The following is a 20,529-nucleotide window of genomic DNA, read 5'->3' on the forward strand; positions in this document are numbered from 1 at the left end:
CCCACTGACAAAGAAATGATCAGTCTTTGTAAACAATACGTTTATGACTCATTTCAGCGGAATCTCAGGAAAACATCAAAGAAAACCGATTCTCGCTATTATAAACTGTTTTGAAGATATTTCGTTTTACTGGGATTTTAGGTGTCTATGTCCTTGAGTGGCCTAGCCAGTCTCTAGACCTTAATCCCATAAGAAATCTGTGGAGGCAGCTGAAGGTTCAAGTTGCCAAATGTCAGCCTCGAAACCGTAATGACTTGGAGAAGATCTGCAAAGAGGAGTGGGACAAAATCCCTCCTGAGACGTGGGCAAACCTGGTGGCCAGCTACAAGAAACGTCTGACCTCTGTGATTGCCAAGGGTTTTGCCACCAAGTACTAAGTCATTTTTTGCAGAGGGGTCATATACTTATTTGCCTCATTAAAATACATATGAATTTATGACATTTTTGACAGGCCTATTTCTGGATTTTTCTGTCTCTCACTGCTCAAATTAACCTACCATTAACATTATAGACTGATCATTTCTTTGTCAGTGGGCAAATGTACAAAATCAGCAGGGGATCAAATTTTTTTTCCCTCACTGTATGTCTTTACATTTTTGGGAAATTGATATCAATTTTTGGGAATACATTTCACAAATATGACTTCCATACTTGCATAGAATGTACAAAAAACTTGAAAATGATTCAGACATGTAAGTGATTTATAACATTTTATTCCAACTCCCACAACTACCCTTTGAATAAATGTTGTTATTGTCAGCATGTTTTATGTAGACATTCAAAAGCTATTTTTAAAAACTTTGGTGAATCATACGTCATTTAATTAAAAGCTTAATTTTGAGAGCATATTGTTCGCCAGTCCATACATGTCTATATCCTTTGTAGAAGTGATGTTGTTTACTGAAAGATGAGTCATTCTTGTTTCTGGAAAGTACATTGTAAATACATTAGCCTGTTATCATCCAGTTATCCGGTCTTCATCATCCATAAAAAACTAGCTAACAAATAATGTTAATGACCAAACCTTGGCTACTAACTGTGGGTCGCTAGAAAGTATTGCTAACGTTCAATGTTTAAGTTGACATTGTACATTTTCCAGTACCATTTATTGATGTGATTATAGTGAGTGTGACTGCTATGCGGATTTACCATAACAACGGTGGATCCGCCGCGGAGTCAGCTGCTGTCTGGGGTACATGTCTGACCATTGGGTGTCTTAACACAGTAGAAAATAAAAACAATTCTGCCTTGAAATAATGTGTTGAAAAACATATGGTAATATGAAAATGTAAAAAGTTTTGCCTCATTTGCACATTTTAATAGTTAAATAAATAAAACTTGTAATACGAAAATGTCATATAGGCCCATGAATACTTTGCAATGGTATAGTTCCAGTCTGATAAGTGTAAATGGGGAAAAAAGAGGGTGGTGCCTGGCATTAAACATATTGCAATACATTTTATTATGGCTTATATTTTGGAAATAAAAACTTAATATTCTGCCATAAAGCCCCATCCGCTCAGCCTCGCCCGCTCTGCCATCAGCACCCTGACAAAAACGTCTATTGCAAGAATGGTCCTGATAGACTCCCCAATAGATTTCTGTACGATCTGATGTTGCGCTGTTGAACAGACCTGAACACACCCTGTCTGACATTGCTTTTGCTCAGGCTCAGCTCACACTGTAGTTGTACTGACTGGTGAACCAGCCCTTAAAAAAATAAGGATATTGCGATGTGATTATTACATTATAATAGTGGATGAATATGTCTTTTGGACAACAACAAATTACTCACTAAAAGTGATTTAATTTAGTCTGATTGTACATAATTATCTCTAGAATATACATGATTGTTTCAACTGGCTATAATAAGCATACAACGAACACTGATGTAATATTACCTTAAAATCTGCGATGCTTGTTGTTTTGACTGCAGTGGTGATGCAAAATCGGACGATTCTAACTTCACTTCATAAACCCTATTTCTTCGTTTATAAATGCAGACGCACTAGTCGTTCAATGGGCGTGACTTACAAATTACTGTTCTATGAGCAGCAGGATATTATGCCGGCATTTTCAAAATGAAAGCCATTATTGAAATGCATGGCAACGTTTTTAATTCCTTATATATATATACACTCACCTAAAGGATTATTAGGAACACCATTCAAACGCGTTTTTCCGATAACGTCACTAGACGTGCAAAAAGCATTGAATAATGATTAAACATATATACATATATATATATATGCATGGAAACGGTCAAATTTTCTATAAGGGATTAAAAACATTGCCATGCATTTCAATAATGGCTTTGATTTTGAAAATGCTGGCATAATATCCTGCTGCTAATAGAATGGTAATTTGTAAGTCACGCCCATTGAACGACCAGTGCGTCTGCATTTATAAACGAAGAAATAGGGTTTATGAAAGTGAAGCTAGAATCGTACGATTTTGCATCACCACTGCAATCAAAACAACAAGCATCACAGATTTTAAGGTAATATGTTACATCAGTCTTCGTTGTAAGCTTATAGCCAGTCGAAACAATAATTTATATTCTAGAGATAATTCTGTAAAATCAGACTAAATTAAATCTCTTTTAGTGAGTAATTTGTTGTTGTCCAAAAGACATATTCATCCACTATTATAATGTAATGATCACATCGCAATATCCTTATTTTTTTAAGGGCTGGTTCACCAGTCAGTACAACTACAGTGTGAGCTGAGCCTGAGCAAAAACAATGTCAGAAGGTGTGTTCAGGTCTGTTCAACAGCGCAACATCAGATCGTACAGAAATCTGTTGGGGAGTCTATCAGGACCATTCTTGCAATAGACGTTTTTGTCAGGGTGCTGATGGCAGAGCGAGCGAGGTGGGGCGGATGGGGCTTTAGTGGCAGCAAATAGATTACGTTTTTATTTCCAAAATATAAGCCATAATAAAATGATTGGCAATATAGGCCTGGCACCACCCTCTGATAGTTTTCTTCCCCTTTTACACTTATCAGACTGGAACTATACTAGTGCAAAGTATTCATCAATATATATGAAATTTTCGTATTACAAGTTTTATTTATATAACTATTGAAATGTGCAAATGAGGCAAAACTTTGTTTAATACAAGTGAATTTTCACATTTCCAGATATTTTTCAACACATTATTTCAAGGCATAATTATTTTTATTTTCTACTGTGATAAGACACCCAATGGTCAGACTTGTCCCCAGACAGCAGCTGACTCCGCGGCGGATCCGCTGTTGTTATGGCAAATCATAGCAGTCACTTAGCGCCACCGCACCAGATCCAAAACGTACGTTTTTAGCGATGGCTAGTTCGAAAGAATTGGTCCTGATTCGAATAGGATGCATGATCTATGCTCGCGTGCAGCGCTCGTGCTACCATTTGAAGCATTTGGGACGTTGGTCAAATCAACCGTAAGAAACAAGGAGTTGTGCAACATATTGGTGAGTTAAAGTTTTCTAGTTTAATGTTTGCTGAATGCCAACAACAAATGTGCGTAATATGACATGATGTTACAAATAGCCACCTGTATTTAACAAGGTTATCTTTCGATTTTAATTCATGTTTACTAATACATTTAGTTAGCTAAATGTAGCAAGCCCAACTCGACAGTATTGAGCACTTCTAGCTAAGATTGCTAGTTTTATTAGACTAAATTGAATTGGTTTGATCTAGGAATTATAATTTTTTGTAATTACTCACTGTAATCACATCAATAAGCTGTACAGTAAAATAGACCCAATGTCAACTTAAACATAGTTAGCTATACTTTCTAGCGACCTACATTTAGTAGCCAAGGTTTGGTAATTAACATTATTTGTTAGCTAGTTTTCTATGCCGGGATGATGACAATTGTAGGGCTAATAGACAGTATCATGTAGCTAGGTAATTTAGCAAACTATGTTTAGCTATAGTATCTCTTGTAGGTCTGCTGTTATTAGTATCGTGTTCGTTACAGTAGCTGGTTGATTTGTACTAGTAATTAATGTTAAACATCAACTGGTTGGCCAAGATTCTGGTTGGTCAGGTATCCTTGTGTTCTACTCCGTGTTAACTTAGGAGGACAGGAGCCCTTGGACCACACCTCAGGACGAGCTGGTTTGAAAGGCTCATAGCCATCCCTGTCTAAAGTCCTGCTGGTTTGGTTGGAGTTTAAGCAGCTGACGATACCTTACGATTTCAGCTGCCCCTCCGTTGACCATTCCTGATTGTCCCTGTCTTCGTCCATCTGGTCATACAGCAGACGTGGATTATGTTTTATAGACTCTGGACAAAGCCCATATGCATTTATTAATTATTACAGTTTGTACTCTTAAAATGTTCCCCTGGCACAGCCAGAAGAGGACTGGCCACCCCTCAGAGCCTGGTTCCTCTCTAGGTTTCTTCCCAAATTGCATCCCTTTAGGGAGTTTTTCCTAGCCACTATGCATCAACCCCATTGTTGCTTGCTCTTTGGGGTTTCAGGCTGGGTGTTTAGAATACTTTGTTATAACTGCTGATGTAAAAAGGGCTTTATAAAATCCATTTTATTGATTGATCAGAAAATGCATGCAGTATGCCATCAGTTTAGTCTTGCATTTGACCACAGAGGTGGTTGCAGAGAACATTCCAAGGCTGCAGACAGTACAGAACATGCTACAAGACCGTAACACTAATGTTGAGGACTATTTACGTCATCCTCTTCCTGAATGCTCCAGGAAGTGTGTGGTCTCAGTTGGACATCATTCTCCATCCTCAATTTCACTTGCCTCAAATTGTGGCACAATGTTGTGTTTGTTAATTTCTTGTAATATCCCATGTTTTTCACAATTTTAAGTTTTGATGGTTTCATTTATTCAGTATTGCCAATACAATGTTGTGATGGGAAAATGGTAATCTATTGAATTTATGTTTGAAATGTCAACATTTTTACTAACAATGAAAATGTAAATGAGTTGTCAGGATGTTTCTGGGTGTATTAGTCCTGGGTAGGAATGGGTATGTATGCCCCCACTGTGATAAATAGTTTTTAGCTCAAATTGTATGAATGTGTTTATTAATGTTGAATGCTACCATTTGATAAATCCTTATTTTTTATTTTGGGTTAACACTGTATTAATTGATTCAGAATTGAAATGTTTTTGATATTTCATTGTAGCTGTGAATTTACATTTTGATATGAATTCCTATTTATCTATAATAAACGGTTGCATTCAATACACTAATTGGTTTTGAGACATACTTGAATTGTACAATACTATGTACATTTTTGTTCTAGATAGTTTTTCATGCTTTTATATTTAATTACTGAAAAGGACATTGCTTTACAATACAGAAAACTGCATTATTATTTAAAACAGTTTCACAGGTAAAATATCAGTTATGATGAGTTATGGAAAGATAACGTTATGGTCTAGGTAGAAATGTAAAATAGTTCAAATCCTATTTAATTTGTAATTTTTTAGGATATAAAAATAAAAAATTTGAACACACACATCACCATTAGTAGTGAGTCAAAACCGGAACTGAAACAGATCTGGCACAGAGCCAATCCAGAGGTAAAATTAAATATAGTAGATTTGGGTCTGAGCTGGGCCTATGCGGGCCCAAGTCTGTTTTAGATCCGAATTCCAGATCCGTATCGGCATTGGCCCGTTGTGCATCTGGACCTCGTGCAGGGTCCGTTACATGCATCCGGAACAAATGTTGCAATACATCGGTTCCGTATCTGGCATGGATACTTTATCTGGGATGGAATAGTTAATCAAAATATTGCTATTTCATGAAAAACAATATTCATATGTATGATGGATGCATTTTCTGCCTATATTTGCAGATTTTTTTAGACTTAAAATCTGAATGACACAAGATCTAAAAAAGCCTCTTTTTATTTCTGTCTGTAAGACCTAAGAACGTGTGTGGAATATTGTGGATGTACCTCCTTTGAAGACTGAAAATAATTGATTGGCATATGAAAAACATGTTATTTTGAGAAACTGTATGATGAAGAGTGAGGGAAGGATGGAACGGGAGATTGACAGACAGATCGGTGCAACTTCTGCAGTAATTCAGGTTGATGTATCGGTCTGTCGTGGTGAAGAAAGAGCTGAGCCACAAGGCGAAGCTCTCGATTTACCGGTCAATCTACGTTCCTACTCTCACCTATGGTCATGAGCTTTGGGTCATGACCGAAAGGACAAGATCCCGGATACAGGTGGCCGAAATGAGCTTTCTCTGCAGTGTGGCTGGGCGATCCCTTAGAGATAGGGTGAGAAGCTCGGTCACCCGGGAGGAGCTCAGAGTAGAGCCGCTGCTCCTCCACATCGAGAGGGGTCAGCTGAGATGGCTTGGGCATCTGTTTCGGATGCCTCCGGAACGCCTTTCTGGGAAGGTGTTCCTGGCCCGTCCCACCGGGAGGAGACCCTGGGGAAGACCTAGGACACGCTGGAGGGACTATGTCTCCCGGCTGGCCTGGGAATGCCTCGGTGTCCCCCCGGAAGAGCTGGAGGAAGTGTCTAGGGAGAGGGAAGTCTGGGCATCTCTGCTTAGACTGCTGCCCCCGCGACCCGGCCCCGGATAAGCGTGAGAAAATGATGATGATGTATAATAAAGACAGGCTAATGCATTTACAATGTACTTTCCAGAAACAAGAATGACTCATCTTTCAGTAAACAACATCACTTCTACAAAGGATATAGACATGTATGGACTGGCGAACAATATGCTCTCAAAATTAAGCTTTTAATTAAATGACGTGTGATTCACCAAAGTAGCTTTTGAATGTCTACATAAAACATGCTGACAATAACAACATTTATTCTAAGGGTAGTTGTCGGAGTTGGAATAAAATGTTATAAATCACTTACATGTCTGAATCATTTTCGAAGTTATTTGTACATTCTATGCAAGTATGGAAGTCATATTTGTGAAATGTATTTCCAAAAATGATATCAATTTCCCAAAAATTTAAAGACATACAGTGAGGGAAAAAATATTTGATCCCCTGCTGATTTTGTACATTTGCCCACTGACAAAGAAATGATCAGTCTATAATGTTAATGGTAGGTTAATTTGAGCAGTGAGAGACAGAAAAATCCAGAAATAGGCCTGTCAAAAATGTCATAAATTCATATGCATTTTAATGAGGCAAATAAGTATATGACCCCTCTGCAAAAAAATACTTAGTACTTGGTGGCAAAACCCTTGGCAATCACAGAGGTCAGACGTTTCTTGTAGCTGGCCACCAGGTTTGCCCACGTCTCAGGAAGGATTTTGTCCCACTCCTCTTTGCAGATCTTCTCCAAGTCATTACGGTTTCGAGACTGAAATTTGGCAACTTGAACCTTCAGCTCCCTCCACAGATTTCTTATGGGATTAAGGTCTAGAGACTGGCTAGGCCACTCAAGGACATAGACACCTAAAATCCCAGTAAAAATGAAATATCTTCAAAACAGTTTATAATAGCGAGAATCAGTTTTCTTTGTTGTTTTCCTGAGATTCTGCAGAAATGAGTCATAAACGTATTGTTTACAGACTGATCATTTCTTTGTCAGTGGGCAAATGTACAAAATCAGCAGGGGATCAAATAATGTTTTCCCTCACTGTATATAGTATATTTAATTGTGGTCCCTAGCCTTAATTCATTATGAAGATAGTGAATTGTAGTCAAAGTGATGTTTTTTAAGCAAATGTGAAAAGTAATTATTAGAGAAAAAAAACAAAAAAACATTTGTAACTCTTTCATTCCGTTGTTGGTTCTTTCCGGGCCAACTCAACACGTAAAACTGTTTTACGTCGTTCATACAACGTGGTTATGATTATAGAAGTACGTTTAGATAAAGTTTAGAATTGTGAAGATTTAAAATAGCCACTACATTAAGTAAATCAACCGGCTCACCAATAAGAAGATGACGACAGCGAGAGCTACAGAAGTTCCAAGAACAGAACAAACTGGATAAGAGTAAAGCTTCAGAGAAGTGCCCAAAGAACTGCAGAAAATAAGTTCAAAGGAACATGAGGACAAAAGTTGTGAAACAGTAAGGATACTGTTATGCTGCAGAATGAGCAGGCTTATGAGTGAGCAGGCTTATAAGTGCTAGAGCTAGACGATCCAAGTTGTCACAGTTAACATCAAAGAAGAACAAGATTGAAGGACTAATGAAAAATAATGAAAGTCTGCATACTGCTGATGAACATTTAAATAAATGCTCAAAACTGCTAGAGGAGTTTGCTCATGCAAATGATGATGAACGGTTGCTGCTACCTGATGATGAACACAATGCTGATCAGATGTATTGGTTCAAGGCAAAAAAGGAACAGTTCAGCAGTTTCATAATTGATAGCTACAACTAAGCAACAACAACAGGAGGACGTGTGTCCGGATGACAGTGTGTCTGTGGCTGCTGCACCAGCAGAGAAGAAGTTTACACCCAAGAGCACAGCGAGCTCAGCCAGTTACTGCTCTTCAAGATCATCCAAAGTCTCATCTATATCATCGGTGCAACAGAAGGAACAAGCAGAATGTGCTGCCTTACTTGCATGTGTAGCATCACTAAAACAGAGGCATGCATTAGACATCGAAGAATGGAAATTAAAGGCAAAAAGGGAACAACGTGAGATAGCTATTGCCGCCTCTACAGCAAAAATACAAGTGAAAAACAGTGAGCATGACAACTGTAAAAGTGATGTATATGTCCATCCTGAGACTGTCTTACCAGGAATGCCACAGCTAAGTAACCAGCAGCCAATGGTCAATTATGAACACATTGATCAGTTAAAGGCAAATGATCATCAAGTGAAACATGAAGCTGACACGCAACAAACTTATGTTAACAGAAGTCCATTAAATCTGTGTGAAGTTATATTGAAACAAAATGATATCACTGAGATGTTAGTCTAACAGCAAACACTGTCACATTTGCTCCAAAGAGATGTTCCTCTTTTCAGTGCTGATCTCCTTGAGTTCAAGGCATTCATACAAGCATTTGATCATACCATTCATGACAAAGCTGATAGTGACAGCGACAGGTTATATTACCTTGAAAAGTTTACTAGAGGTGAACCCAGAGACTTGGTCAGATGTTGTCAGCATATAGGGAGGCGAGGAAGTTTTCAATATGGCAATTAACAAAAAATCGCAACTGCCAATATGAACAGAGCATTCAGCTGGCCACAAATAAAACCAGATGATGCCAAGGCTCTCCAGAGTTACTCCTTGTTCCTCACTGGTTGTAACAATGCAATGCAAGACATTACCCAACTTCAAGAAATGGACCATCCTACTAATCTCAGAAACATTGTCTCCAAGTTACAATACGAGAAATGTGGAGAGTTTCTGAAATCTTATGCAAATGGGAAAGTGATGAGAGCATCTAGGCCAAAAGGGAGTGCATTTGCCACAAGTGTTGCACCAGCAGCAATTGAATGGTCATCAAACAATGATAAAAACCTGTCTCGTTGCAACGTTAATGCCTTCCAGAAGCCATGTGTATACTGTGAAAAATAACATGTACTGGAAAAGTTGGAGTCAAGCTACCATATCAAAGAATTAGAGGTGTGTGGTTTGAAGGAGAACATTTACATTGACATACCTGAGATTTACACCCACAAAGACATTCCTGTGTCCAAAGAGAACATTCCAGTGCAGGAATATTTAGAAAACTGGCCACATCTGCAAGGAATCCAGCTCCCACACATAGATGCAGACATTGGACTTTTAATAGAATAGCATTTCGAACAATGGGTCATCAACGGTCATCAACGGTCCTCTCAGGGGAGATGGTTGCAACACTCCATTTGAAAATGTTCTGAGTGTTTCTGTGCATCGCATTGCTATTGCTAGTGTGGAGAACCTGTTAGCGCAATAGTTTAATAATGATTTCCCTAAGAAAGACAGTGACGAAAAACAGGAAATGTCTAGAGAAGATATTCTGTTTATGGACTGTGTTAATGAAACAGCAAAGAGTCTTATAGCATAGGACTTCTCTTAAAAAACAGAGATGTTAGATTATAGAAAGGTTATAGAGTCGTTACCTACCTTCGCATGAAAAATAAAGACGGAGAAGTTCACTGGTCATTCATCATCCACAAGTCCAGAGTGGCACCGTTGAAACAAAAAAAAATTCAGAGGCTGGAGCTAACAGTGGATGCTGTTGCTGTAAAAATGTATTGACTCATGAGAAAGGAGCTGCCCATGCAGCTTGAAGAATCTGTGTTTTGGTGTGATAGTACTACAGTGTTAAACTACGTCTGAGATTCAAAACATTTGTTGCAAACCGAGTATCACTCATCAGAGACAACTCCAAGCCAAGTCAGTGGATATAGGGTAACTCAGAGTTGAATCCTGCTGACCATGCATTAAGAAGAATGCCTGCAGAAACATTCTCAAAGTGACAAAACTGGATTGGTGGGCCAGAGTTTTTGACAATGGACAGGAAACACTGGCCAGTTTCACCAGACATGAATGAAATACAGAAAGATGATGTTTAAGTGAAAAAAAAGCAGTAAGTGTGACTGCCACAAACATGCATGAGAATTTACTTAACAAGCTCATGGGCAATTCCACGCAAATGTCAACCTTGCTGTAAATAATTTAAGTTATCATAAAAAAATCAAAACCCTTTCTAAGTTGTCCATTTGGATCTGTATTTTATTGTATTGATGTGCTGTCATGTAAATTTTAAGGAAATTTCTGTTTATTCACCTCAGATAAGGTGTGCACAGATACTAAAATTGCTTTTTTTATACAAACCTATTTCATGCTTTAAAAAGATCGAGGGATCAAAGACTCCTTTAATTATACTTTATGTTGATAGTAAGGATTTTGCAGAAAGACGGGGGCATGACTGAGATATAAATACACTCACTTTGTTATAACTGCATTTCCCTTTAAATTTATAAAGGCTATATTTAGGAAGTCACAACGCTTAAGTGCTGTGTCACGTCCGTAACGATTTAAAGAATACGTTTAGATTGTATAATCATTATTATTACAATTAATTTGAAACTTTATGTACAAAGCCAAAATATGTCCATTCTAGTTATGATTGACAAATCATCTCACTTAATTGCTCTAAACAACCTAATTATGCGTTACGGACGTGACCGTTACGGACGCTTCACATTAAATCATGCATGATTTGACCAGCGCACATTTGTTTAATTAATTAATTCATTTATTTATTTCAAGCAATATAATGACACATAACAAAGGCAATCAAGAAGCATTCTGATTAAATCAATACGAAAAGATAAATTCATCAACTTTACAATATAATTCGATCTATTGCTTGAAATGGAGTGGAAAGAAGTCAAACTTATTTAAACTCACCCTGGTCTTTCATAATTTTACTGTTAAAAAAAACCCACACATATATTAAATTGATCTCTATTACTGTACATCAGAACTTTTTAGAAATCAATTAATACTAGTACCATGGAGTGTGTGTGCGCGTGTGTGAGAGAGAGAGAGAGAAATATGAGACGCGCCTTCTGTGATGACTCACTTTCTTTCCCGCGCACGCCCTCTGTGGTCAAAGGCATTTATTTCTGTGGTGATTGTAGATCTGCGATTTCTGGACAAAATCTCTACTTTATTTGCAGTAATTGGTAAGTAATTTGATATCAAAATGTACATTTTAATTTAGAGTATATTTTTTTTGTAAAAATTACATATATAAATACGAACACACTGGCCATGGAATGGCTAATGAAAAAAATCAGCTTAGTTAGCTTTAACAATTTTTTTATTACAAAATTTCAATGTGAATAGCAGTAATTAATACAACAACCAATAATAACATATACATAGAATAATAAATACAATTTATATACATCTCATCCTACAGCGCAATGGCAAAAACTAATACTGAAAGACAATGTACATTCAGAGAGAAAAAGAGGAACAATGAAAATTTCAAGGAAAAGGAAAGGATAAGGAAAAATGCAGAAAGACAAAGAAAGAAAGAAACACAATCAAACCAAGAGGCAGAAAGAGTCAGGGAGCTTGCTAGACAAAGACAGAGGAAAAGGCGTCTTCTAAAGAAGTCACAGGTTCCTGCTTTGCAGGAGTCTCCACAAAATTCACCTTTTAAAACAAGACAGTCACTAGGCAAGGCTGTAAAACGAGCACTCCAAGCTTTACCTAGCAGCCCTCGAAAAAAATTTATAGTTATAAAAAAAATTGCAACATCACTGTGCCTTCTTCAGGAGAAAAAGAATAATACCACAACTACTACATATGGTCAAGTCAAGGAGTTCTATGAGAGAGATGACATCTCAAGGCAAGCACCAGGGATGAGGGATGTGCTCACAGTCAGAGAGGGAGGAGTAAAAAAGAAAATCCAGAAACGACATTTAACAATGTCTATTCTAGAGGCCTACCGCGGCTTCAAGAGTGAACATCCGGAGTTTATAATTGGGAAATCTAAATTTGCTGAGCTTCGACCATCTCATGTACTCCGGTGTTCAGATACTCCGAGAAATGTTTGCCTGTGCCGTTACCATGAGGATCTTAAATTAGCCCTGGACTGTGTGCAACGTGCCATCCCAAGGCAAGCATTCCAGAGCACACAGGATTTTATCAAAGCTGTGGCCTGCAATCCAGATAGTCCTCACTGCATGTTAGGCCGGTGTGCTGAATGCAGGAGTGGAAAGCTGCTGGAAACCAGTGTTCTTAGTCACATTCCAGAGGAAGACAAACAAATTAAGGTGACCTGGTACACATGGGAAGCTACCGGAGGGCTGCCAAATAAGGTCCAGAAGAGTGGCACACTAGGTGATGTCCTAGATGCCGTAAAGGCAGCAGCTACACAATTTCTGAATCACTGTTTTGTGAAGAGAAATCAAAGCACATTTTTTCAGGCCAAAAGAAAGCAGTCAAAAACTGACAAGAAAACTGTGGTGCTGCAGGTAGATTTTGCAGAAAACTATACGGCTGCTTACCAAGATCAGATTCAGTCAGCATACTGGCATCAGAAACAGATCACTGTGTTTCCCTCTGTGCTGTGGTCTGATGGAGATCCAGAGTCATATGCCATAGTTAGCGACAGCTTGGAACATGACAAGAGGTCCGTGGCAACGTTCCTCACCAAGATTGTCCTGGACGTTCAAGAAAAACATCCTGCAATGAGAGTGATGCACATTTTTAGCGATGGAGCTGCCTCTCAGTTCAAAAACAAATTCATCTGGTGTTTCATGTCAACCACCTTCAAGGAGTTGTTTCCAACTTTAAAAGTGCAGTGGCACTTCTTTGCCACAAGCCATGGCAAAGGTGCAGTGGATGGTGTGGGAGCTGGTGTAGGCTGGCTGATAGATGGGCCATTACCACAGCTCTTTCAGGCACTCAGTCAGTTCATCATTTTGAGCCAGTCACCTGGGGAGAAGTGCGTCACAAAATCTACTCAGAGGCAGAACAGTCAAGTGTCCATAGATTTCTGCCCTCAGAAATCACATCTGCTGGAAGTCCCGCACAGCAGTCCTCTGAGCTCCACCCAGCAGCTGCAAGGAACATCAAAACTGGAGACTGTGTCTTGGTCCAATTCAGGGCAAACAAATCTGTCAGACAGTTTGTTGGACTTGTCAACAACCAAGACCAGATGGCACTGGAAATAAGGTTTTTAAGAAGAAATGACAGTACTGGATTTGTCTACATCTTACCTGTGATGGAAGATAAGGCTTGGGTGACACCTGACCAAGTGATTGAGACTTTCAACCCAAAAATAGACAACAGAGGGAGGTATCGCTTTGGAGAGGCAGTCGTTGCAGAATAGAAAAAGAAAAGTAATCTTATTAATCAACATTTGTCCTCGTTTGGGACATATTTTTCATTGTTTGTTGTTTTCCCTTGATTGATGCTTTAAATGATTTTAAATTAGATGATTAGAACATATTTTCAATATTTAATGAGATGTAAAAAGTTAAGATTCTGTCTGGAATTAAATTATTTATTTTATTATCTTAAATTTATAATGATTCATATTCATAAGGGATCAATACTGTATTCTTACCTCTTGAATGTTTATGCTTACAGAATGTTTAGCAATAATCAGTTAGATGTTGACCTGTAAAAAAAAAACTGTTCACAGTTAACAACAATAAATAAAAATACTGTATATTCACTTTAAATGCTTACCTTTTTTGGGCGTCTCTTTCACACAGATCGTCTTGATCCTCCTGACATCCAAACCAATATAAACGTGGCAAAAACCCATCGGGCCTAATGAAATGAAGTATTCATGTGATTTTGATTTAAGACAATAACATTTCAATTATTATTTCAATGCATTGGCTAATTTTGCAATAATGTGGCTATTTTAAAGCACGACTGCGCATTCAACAACGCAAAACAGGTATAAACATTGCGATTAGTTTGACACAAAAAAAATATACGCTCTCCAGACTGTTTGTTCTATATAGACACAGGCCAACACACTGTTACAATCAGACAGCGTTTCAATTCACTGATGGGACTGAGGGGAAACCGGTGCTCTTAACTCCGGAGAATATCGATATGATAAACTGCATATATAATGATTATGTATCTTAGCATTATCAATTCCCTATCTTTCGGGGTCTAAAGTAAACACCTTGATGATAAAAACACATTATCAAGCAAGCAATATCATGCCCGAATTGAGTTTTGAACATGCTCACGTGCCGGTTACAGTTTAGCAGCATGAGAGATATGCGTGAACTAATCTATAACACGGTGATTTCAGTTTAAATTTGATTAATTGTGCAGACTTACCTTACTGATGTCTCAGATGTTTGTTGTTTCAAATAAAAAGAGACACACAAAAAGGTCTCTGTTCAAGTTTTCCAGCGTCAGCCAAGTGATGATTTCGGAACGGTCACGTCCGTAATGTCCGTTTTTCCTCATAAATGGATTTTTTTTTAACTAAAATAAAATAAATAAAGAATGTTCTATAGAGAGCCGACACTCATCCATTCGGCTGGTATTATTTATTTTGGCTTGTGCATTTTAATTCACAGAATTTCAACAAAGTATATTGTCTCCCACAAACTTGCGTCTTTTTTTTGTCCATAACGCATGTGTAGATTGATATTTTTCTAAAGTCTGTACTCCTTTATTAAGGGAGTATGGACATATAAACAGACATTTAAATATATTGGTATTAAATGCATTTTCTGAGAATTTATATTTTATGTTTTGACTGCAAATGTCATGTCCATAATGCTGGAATTGCCCTCATTTGTTATTATTCAGAGTGGCAGTGTTTAAAAAGGGCAGTTTCATGGATGATTTAAACAGCTGCTTCAGAGACTGAGCGCACAATCACAAGCTTATCACATCACAAACAAGTCATCATTTGAGTCATGAAAAGAAAACTGAAATGGTTACACGCAAAAGGCAGCAGTTCAAGTCAACCATTAAGGGATCTTTGCTGAAGATGTTGTTATGGCAGAAATTGAGATAATCAAGTGTTTAGTGAAGCTTTAGTGATGAACTTACAACTTTTCAGAATGGTGAAACATTTAAAGGAAGCAGTCACATTGTTAGGTTTGATCCTGTTATGTAAGATGGAATTTTACAGGTTGGAGGAAGATTGCACCAGTCTTGACTGCCAGCAGACATTAAGCATCCTTTGATACTTAAAGAAATGATATGCTATCCTGGCTGAGAGAGAGATTCTGGATCCCACAAGCAGACTCTGCTGTTAGGAAAATATTGTCTAAGTGTGTAACATGTAAAAGGGTTTCAGCAAAACCTGGAGAACAGAGGATGGTAAATTTGCAACAAGATCGCCTGACGCCTGATAAGCCGCCATTCACTAATGTGGGCATAGACTATTTTGGGCCCTTCAAGGTGAAATGTGGGCAAAGTACAGTCAAAAGATATGGTGTATTGTTCATGTGGCTCACTGTTAAAGCAATTCACATTGAAGTTGCCAACACACTTGAAACTGACTCGTGCATGAACGAATTCAGGAGATTTGTTGCTAGGAGAGGTCAAGTGTCTGTAGTGAGATCAGATAACGGAAAAAACCTGGAGGGAGCAGAGAAAGAAATGCGTGAAGCAATTCAATGATGGAACCACTAAAAAATCTCAGAAATGTTCCTGCAAAAGGACATTACTTGGATTTTCAACCCACCAGCAGGTTCTCATTTTGTTGGCATCTGGGAGAGACAGATGTGTTCTGTGAGGAAAATTCTCTACCAGATTCTGAAACAGCAACCTCTTGACAATGAACGCCTTGATACATTGTTGTGTGAAGTTGAGGCGCTTGTTAATGGCAGGCCGTTAACACGAGTGTCAAGTGACCCAAATGGTTTGGAGGCACTCTCACCTAACCATTTGCTTCTCCTTAAAGGCCAGCCTGTGCTGCCACCAGGACTGTTTGACAGAGATGAGGTGGAGTAGGTGCAGAACCTGTCTGACATATTTTGGAAACGTTGGACTAAAGAGCACATGCCACTTCTGCAAGAGAGGCAAAAGTGGACCAACAAGGAGAAATCTGCAACCGGGAGATGTCCTTATGGTTGCAACCGGGAGATGTCCTTATCAGTTTCTGATTCAAAGGGACTTGTCAGACTTGTATTTGTCAAAACAAAATCTAGCATTTTGGAAAGGCCAATACATAAATTGTGTGTGTTGCTTGAGATGGAAGAGTAGGCTAAGTGAGGACATTTCATGTCATATGTGGCATAAGTACACTTTTGTATAAGGCAAGACTTTGATACATGTTAAAAGTGCATTTTGAGTTTACTTGAATATAAATTTGAAACCTACTGTTAAGGTTAAGATAATTTGAATTCTGAGATAAATGTCGCTTTAATGTTAAAGATGTAATTGTTATGTTGCATCAGTAACAATTAGGGACTGGAATGTATGCGCCATTTATTTAGTAGCAGATTTGTTTATTTTATAACAGTTGTTACTCTTTCATTCTAGTGTAAATTTTGGTATTTCAGTGCGACTTCCGTACTTCCGCCAACTCAACACGTAAAACTGTTTTACGTCATTTATACAATGTGGTTATGATTATAGAAGTAAGTTTAGATAAAGTTAAGAATTATGAAGAGTTAAGATAGCCACTACAATGATATTAATCAGCTATTAACTCTTGATGAATGCACTTTGGGTTTCAGGCTTGGTATTTGTAAAAGCAATGTTTTAACACTTGTCCTGAAGGGCCAAAACCCTATTGGGTTACAGCCTGCCTTTCTAATGGGGGACTGTTTCAAACTGGGACACCGGGGTATAATTTGAAGTACCTAATAGATTAAAGTACAAATCTGTAGTGTTTAACTCAACAGGACTATTAAGTAGCCCTGCCTCATTGATGGGTTGCAGCTAGATGATAAATTCTAGTAGACTTTGGAATGGAAATCATTGATTTTAAGTTGAAGTGTAACCTAAACTGCTTATGAATTCTTGTTTTTTTGCGACCTGTAAAAAGCCAGTAATATTGCTCTTGCACCAGTTTTCAACAGCTCTTGCAAAATCCACTTATGGCCAGCTATGTATAAAATGTATATATGTATGCAGAACCTTCTGGATCTATAGTCGAGTATAGAAGTAAAGGGCAGGGGAACGCTTGATCAGCAGCCATTTCATATTGGGCCAGCTCTCAATCTATTGTCTGTAGTTATAATCGATGCCTAACATTATAATTGTTTAGTGTTATGCTACACACAAATGAACATATTTTAAGTTCTGTAAAATAGCAGGGTTGTTTCCTAGTAAGAGGACAATAATATGACTCCTGACTTCACCAAACAGGTGCCAAAATGGAAAACCGTTTCGGATTAAGAACTCTACAGAAGGAACCAGGTACCATTTGAAAGCAGAAATTATTTAACTTGCATGCCTGTGTATTTATTCCCTCAGACATGAACTACGATTTATTGTTGATATTTTTCTAAAGAGATGTTTCTAAACATTACCAAATATATGAAGTAAATTTCATATGAAGTAGATTATTTCTCCAAATGAGCGATGAATTAAATGACTTCAAAAATGTCTTTAAAAATGTTTCTCTGTTTTTCACCCTTATCCATTTTCTGATGCCTAATTTGAACTTTTTGCCTTGTCTCATTGCTATAGCACCTGGCATTCTTGGGATAGTGTCCAACTGGACTCAAATGACTGACCATTCAGTCAAATTATATTAATGATATAAATTCAGTTGTGGTCAAAAGTTTGTACACATACTCATTCAAGGGTATTTCTCAATTTTTTTTACTAATTTCCACTTTGTAGAATAATAGTGAAGAGTTCTACAGTCTAAAATAACACATGCAGAATCATGTAGTAACCAACAAGAATACATAATTTTTTTAGATTCTTGTGTAGCCATCCTTTGCCTTGACATGTGCACACTCTTGGCAATCACTCAACCAGCTTCAAGAGGTAGTCACCTGGAGTATTTATCCAACAGTAGTGAGGGAGTTTCCACAAATGTTGAGAACTTGATGCTGCTTTTCCTTCACTCTGTGATCCAACTCCCAAACCATCTCAGTTGGGTTGAGGTTGGGTGATTGATGTAGCACCATCACTCTCCTTGGTCAAAAAGCTGTTACACAACCTGGAGGTGTGTTTTTGTTATGAATGCACGCAGTGAAACAAACAGGTGGTTGGACCCGAGCGCAGAGCGCAGTATGTTTATTCAAAATCCAAGAAAACCCAAGGAGTAGGCTGACATGTAATAGTAGGGCAGGCAGAAGGTCAGAACATAAACGTCAGATAGAGCAGAGCAGAAGGTAGGGGTAGGACGCATGAACATGATGCTCCGAAGCACCGTTCAGTTTTCCGATGTCTACTGTTTCGATGTACAAAATCATGTGACCAATGATGTTCAAAGCTTCGGACAAAATCACCTTTGAGTTCCAACCAGACACAACAGGTGTCATTTTCAGAATGGCTGTAATGAATCTGTGTGCATAAAAGATTCATGAAGTCCAGTCACTTTAAAGTTTGTCAATAAGAGTTTGAGTTATGCATAATAGTAATAACAATGCATTTTATTTATATAGCGCTCCAAAGACGCTTTACAAAAATGAACATGTAACAGAAACAAACAACAAATACCATAAGAAAATAGAAAGAAAACAGAGAGTGGGATTGGGCATGGCTATGGGTAAGCAATTTTGGACAGATGAGTCTTGAGGCGTTGCTGGAAGATGGGGATATTCTCAGAGTCACAGATGGTTTGGGGGAGAGAGTCCCAGAGCTTGGGACCACCCCTCCAGAATGTCTTGTTACCAAGCCTTTGAGCTTGGACTTGGGGATTATGAGGTAGCCCACAGTACCAGAACAAATTGAGCGTGTAGGTTGATTTGGAAGAAGCAGGTCAGAGAGGTAGGCAATACTGTTTAGGGCTTTTTATTTCAGTAGGATCTTGTAGTTGATACATTGGGAGATGGGATGGCTGTGTAACTCACAGATGATAGAGGTGATATGCTGCCAGGACTTGGTGTGAGTGAATAGGTCACGTGTGTGGGGGGATGGAGAAACAACGGTGTCATTGATGCTGAGATTGAAAGTGCCAGGGTGAGGGTGGATTTGGTTCCAATGAGTATGAGTTCTGTTTTGTCACTGTTTAGTTTGAGCAAGTTCTCCTTCATCCATGCTTTAATTGCAGTCAGGCAGGATTGAAAATGGGCCAGAGCTGGGTTTGTGAGAGATTTGGTGGCTAGATATATTTGTCTATCATCAGCATAGCAGTATAAATTAAGTTTGAAGTGACGGAGGATTTGACCAAAGGGAAGGATGTAGATGATGAAGAGTAGGGGACCAAGTACTGCACCCTGGGGGACACCTTGAGTCACACGCATGCAAATGGAAATTAGAAATAATTATTTGAAAGAGCAAGTTAGTCAAGAGAGTCATAAAATAGAGCAAATTATTTGATAGTAGTCATAGAACAGTAATTTGAGAGTAATACAAGATAATTTAGAGTGTGGGTTAGCTGTTATCTGAGAATCATACAAAAGAGTATGTAATTTGAGAAGTAGGCAAGATTATTATTGTGTTGCTTAGCTAGGGTCTTGGAAAGGGTAATAGGATAATGTATTTAAGAGCCATGGAGAATGTGGGTATGAGAGTGTTAATTTAATAAACAAAAAATGTGAAGAAGATATTCATGATATTTATCTTATCATTTATCATGATGAGAGTCCTCATAGGTGTCTTTGCTTGAAAACACTGTGAAACATAATACCGCAGACTGTGATTTACAAGTAAAAAATTTTTCTAGCAAAATATTAGTGACACTCTGAGCGTCCGTATTTTACATTGGAAAGTGTTATTCATGAGTTGCATGATTCCAAATATCGAGTTAGTTACAATTATGCACATTTCTATACATCTAAAAAAGTAATACGTTTGCAAAACGTTTTTCCAACTACAAAAGTAATTCCAAGTTAGCAAATATTTTTTTACAATTGTGCAACTACTTATACGACTAAAAACGTGTTTTACCTTCATAGATATTCATTAAATAACTGTTTCTAAGTGGCAGTTGACGAGACGATAACTGACTAATTATTTAAATAGAATCAGAAAA

General features: G+C 38.0%; 1 protein-coding gene and 1 long non-coding RNA gene across 2 annotated transcripts in view; one reads left to right on the forward strand and one right to left on the reverse strand.

The window, feature by feature from the left end:
* Nucleotides 1-697: 697 nt before the first annotated feature.
* Nucleotides 698-1,452, reverse strand: LOC117592915. Its single transcript, XR_004574651.1, has 2 exons — nucleotides 1,150-1,452; nucleotides 698-924 (listed from the first exon to the last, which is right to left on the reverse strand). It is a non-coding gene; the product is annotated as an uncharacterized LOC117592915 (long non-coding RNA).
* A 904-nt stretch (nucleotides 1,453-2,356) lies between these two features.
* LOC105023580 (von Willebrand factor A domain-containing protein 5A-like) overlaps nucleotides 2,357-20,529 on the forward strand; it is a 40,335-nt gene continuing 22,162 nt past the window's right edge. The window contains exon 1 of the mRNA XM_034293439.1: nucleotides 2,357-2,500. Within this exon, the coding sequence (XP_034149330.1) occupies nucleotides 2,357-2,500 (144 nt within the window). The remainder of the gene's footprint in view (nucleotides 2,501-20,529) is intronic.

The sequence above is a fragment of the Esox lucius genome, chromosome 1 (assembly GCF_011004845.1).
Source record: "Esox lucius isolate fEsoLuc1 chromosome 1, fEsoLuc1.pri, whole genome shotgun sequence".
Taxonomy (NCBI): Eukaryota; Metazoa; Chordata; class Actinopteri; order Esociformes; family Esocidae; genus Esox; species Esox lucius.